The 4,218-nt window shown below is 32.3% G+C and overlaps 1 protein-coding gene across 1 annotated transcript; it reads left to right on the forward strand.

Moving 5' to 3' along the window:
* Window positions 1–1,118: 1,118 nt before the first annotated feature.
* Window positions 1,119–3,458, forward strand: LOC114754740 (uncharacterized). The gene is made up of 7 exons (XM_028943559.1): window positions 1,119–1,356; window positions 1,451–1,530; window positions 1,656–1,763; window positions 2,322–2,479; window positions 2,574–2,694; window positions 2,832–2,883; window positions 3,184–3,458. The coding sequence occupies exons 1-7, from the start codon at window positions 1,119–1,121 to the stop codon at window positions 3,456–3,458; spliced, it is 1,032 nt and encodes a 343-aa protein (XP_028799392.1).
* The last annotated feature ends 760 nt before the right edge of the window (window positions 3,459–4,218 follow it).

Here is a 4,218-nt window from a genome sequence, read left to right on the forward strand (position 1 = left end):
AAATATAGATAAAAAAAACTGCACCCAATAGAGCATAAATTGACAGAGGAAACAGAGCAAGACAGGGGACCTTGGTATGACGAGGCAAATCATGAAATATTAAATTCTCTCTCAGTTTTATTTTCATCAGGGAAAGAGATAAGCTTTGAGCCTCAAAGGTAAAAAAGTTGAACATCATTATTATTATTGTCCGCTACACATCATACAAATCTAATACAAAGTTTGAGGCCTTTCTCTTTTTGAGCTACGGATTATATTGTTATTGGACCACACCTCCAAACTGACTATTTGCATTATTCAGCTGTATCATTTATCTCCATCGTACAAACTGCAAAACGATTTCATATAACACATGTATTGAATGACATCCTGCTGAAAAGGAGATGAATGTAGTATTTTAACATGATGTAAGTAGGGACTGTGTCTATTATTTCTGAATCATCATTTCAACCTGCTCATCTAAAGATATCTTTCGTACAGTTTCTTGCTTCTAACAATATCTTGCTTGACATCTAGGTAAGTATAACCTCCTTCTCTACCTATGAATAGCAGTAGAAGTTATTCTGAAACATTTTTTACCATTGAAGTACTTGCAGTTTTTTATTTTTTAGTATCATCTTCCCGCTCATATTATCCCGCCAAAAAACATGTATTCTTCATTGAATTTTAGTGGTTTGTTTTCCCGCTTCATTTTTACAATGCTATGCTTGTGTATAAATATAACTTACTTCCTTCATGCATCTCACCATTGAAACACTTTGAATTTCTATTTTAAGAGTCTTTCAATCTTCAACCTTTTATTTTCATCACACTTTCTCAGTTTTATTGAAGATGCCACGTATATCACTCCTAAGACATTTGAATGATGGAACCGATAGGTGGCACATAGTTGCAAGAGTTTTCAGGAAATGGAATGTCTTCCATAAGGGATCATCTGCTGATATCTTCTGCGTGACAATGGTTTTATTAGACAAAGAGGTCTCTTTATCTTTACAAATATTAACAAATTGCATATGTCACTTGTGGTTTTTTTTTACTAATGCTTTAGTTAATAATGGAAATCATTATTTTGTTTACAGGGGGATAAATACAAGCAAGTGTTCTAACCAAAAGTTTACATGACAAGTTTCGCCACAGTATCATTGAAGGAGAGACTTATTTATTCTTCTAATTTTGAGGTCTCTGCTAATGTTAGCCAATATAGAGCTACCACTCATCCTTTCAAGATCACTATAACTCCACGAACACATGTTGCTGAGAAAATAGCCATTGTGCCATCTTATTCCTACTCTTTCTTTCCACTTGCTGAGATAGAGAAACTCAATAATGAGAAGCATAATATTGAATACTTGATAGGTATTTGACATCATTTTCATTCATTTTAATAATAGTATTATCATTTATGTTGTTACTGAATTATTGACACTTCATGTGTTGCTCTATTTTCCAGACGTTTTAGCATTTGTCAAATCAATTGGCACTCTTGAAGAATATCGGCGGGACAATGAAACCAAGAATAAATTGAGGATGGTGCTGAGTGACATTGAGTACAGAACCTTTCAGTAACTTTTGTTTCGTTTTTTTTTCCTTTACTGTGCAACGACTTATGTAGATACTAATGATGATAATTGATAATTCATGTTCATGCATTTCAGCGGAATCAATGTAGAATGTATATTTTTGATGAATGTGCCAGCGATGCTTTCATGTCTCAGCTCCAGAATACACAGACACCTGTTGTGGTGTTGTTAAACCTGGCTAGGGTTGGTTTTTCAGAAGATGGTAAGATATCATAATCTTTAATGACCTTATATATAGAATACTTTTTGTTCTCAAGATTTATTGGCTGTGACTAATTATTATTTCTTCCATTACCTATCTAAATATAGGAAGAGCACAGGTTTGCAATTCTTTTAATGCCACAAGGGTGTTTTTCAACCCACCCATCAAGGAAGTGCAACTAATGATTGATAGGTTTGCAAAACTAACAAATAAACTCAATCAATTCAATCAAATTGCTCAATTAATCACTTAATTGATTATATAAATTAATTTGTTGGTGCTTATTATATTATAGTTCAAAAGACAATGGCTCTCCAAGTTTGTCCTTCCTTAGCCAGCCCGTACTAACTCCACTGAGTCAACAGTCACGTACTAGCATCAATTGCAACCAAAGCCCGATTGCTATATCAACATAAAAGATCAACCCATGGTTAGTAAGGTTTATGATAGTTATACTATCTAAATCTAATTTATAATTTATAAATTCAATATTGTATAAGTTATTTTAATCAGTATAACTTTGTACATTTGTATGTCAGGGAGAAACTTTTGTCATTAGGTGCATTATTCAAAAGTTAGAGACCAGATATGGTTGGATCTATCAAGGTTGCTCCAAGTGTGGTACAAAGCTTCGTTTAGAGAATGAGAGTTGGATATGCCCATCATGTCAGAAGAAACCAGAGTTTATTGACCACAAGTATATTTTGCACTGGTTAAAAATGGTAGTTTATGCATTCTTAGATATTTCAGTATATAAACTACCTTATGTATTACTTTGTTTATGTTTTTAGGATGAAGCTTCATTACACTGTGAAAGATGAGACAGGAATTGCTTCAATAATATTCTGGGATAAACTTGCGGTTGAGTTAATTAAAAATTCAGCCGCTGAGTTGAAGGTTATTCTAGATGAGGTATAACAATCCTTATAATTTGATATATGATATGTTTACTAATTTGTTGGTATACTGAAATATAAAATAATGTTGATTGATTTAGCCTCATTAAAATTGAAACCTTATATCTGATTGAAGGATTTGTGATGGATTAGGATCCTGAGGAAGTTGATTTCCCCAAAAATCTGGACAATCCTGTTGGGAAGAGTATGTTGTTGACTCTTAAACTGAATGACTACAATAAACGACATCCAAGTTCCAGTATTAGTGTGATGCAATATCATTTATGTGAAGATTTAATGGATCAATTTACTGAGGCATCCATTGAGGTATTTGTTTAATTTGATTAAATCATTTTTTACATATTGTAAGATATATTCACCATTTAAATGCACTATTCTGTGAGCAGATTGAGGAAATTAAGGACCCTTCAAATTCTGATTTATATGTTTAAATACCATCAATTGTTCTGATATTTATAAATGATGTTGATCATGCTTTATTCAGTATTCACAACCTGCTGTGGAACAAAGTCAGGAACATATGAATGTTACTCAAGGAGTTCCTCTAATTGCGGAAAAGATTTAGTTTCACAATGTGTTGCTGAAGAGGATGTCACACTTTCAAATATGGTCAACCGTGTTAAAGCTCCTCCAGTTAAAGGGAGAAAAAGAAGCGTCGTGAGGAAGAATGTTGAGGATGCTATTGCTGAGGGTACTAACACTGGATCAAGCTCAAGTAATGAACAGAAGCATGTGAAAACTATCAAGTTGGAGAAGTAGTGTAACAGATAATGGGTGTCTTGTCCAATATTATATGTGTTAAGTGTATTACTTATCCTTTGCAGTTCTTAAAAGTTGTTCGTGTGGCTGTTCTGTCTGTTGTCAGTTGGAAGTTTGTATTTCCTTTTAGTTAGTTCTGTGATGAAGTTGTGTTTGTATCATTTATGTTGTTTACCTTAGTATGTGTCATTATGAACCTTTGTAAGTTTTTATTTAATCAAAGTAGTTTACGTTTGTGTTGTATTTTCATGGTTTAGTTGCTCTCATCTCAAGTTAATGATTCTATTTCGTATCTTTATGAATTATTTGAATCTAGGACGATATATTGGAAATGATTGACTTCATCATATAGGTTATTGTGGGAACAATATTAGTATAAAATACAATTTATACGGGGATTCACTTTAACTTTACTGTTTTCCCATAAAAATTCAGACTAATAGGCTAATTACATTTTTATATTTTAATTTTAGCTTAAAACAATTATTGGGTGGCAAAAAATGATGTTTTATTTTTCTACTTGAAATTTTAAACATTCACTTTATCTTATTTGAATATCCAGATTATAAAAAGTTTGAAGTTATATTGATGACACACACACACATATAAATGTATATTTCAGATCTTGAGGACACATCCTCTTAAACATCAGGATTATATTTAAGGATACGTTATACAGAATCCATTGACAACAAATGTTGAAATGAATTATGCAATTTCTTTTGCTTGCGGAACAAAACTCATATCTTATGAGCTATTT

Source organism: Neltuma alba, unplaced genomic scaffold (assembly GCF_004799145.2).
Source record: "Neltuma alba isolate B1F8T4 unplaced genomic scaffold, ASM479914v2 tig00010187_pilon, whole genome shotgun sequence".
Lineage (NCBI taxonomy): Eukaryota > Viridiplantae > Streptophyta > Magnoliopsida > Fabales > Fabaceae > Neltuma > Neltuma alba.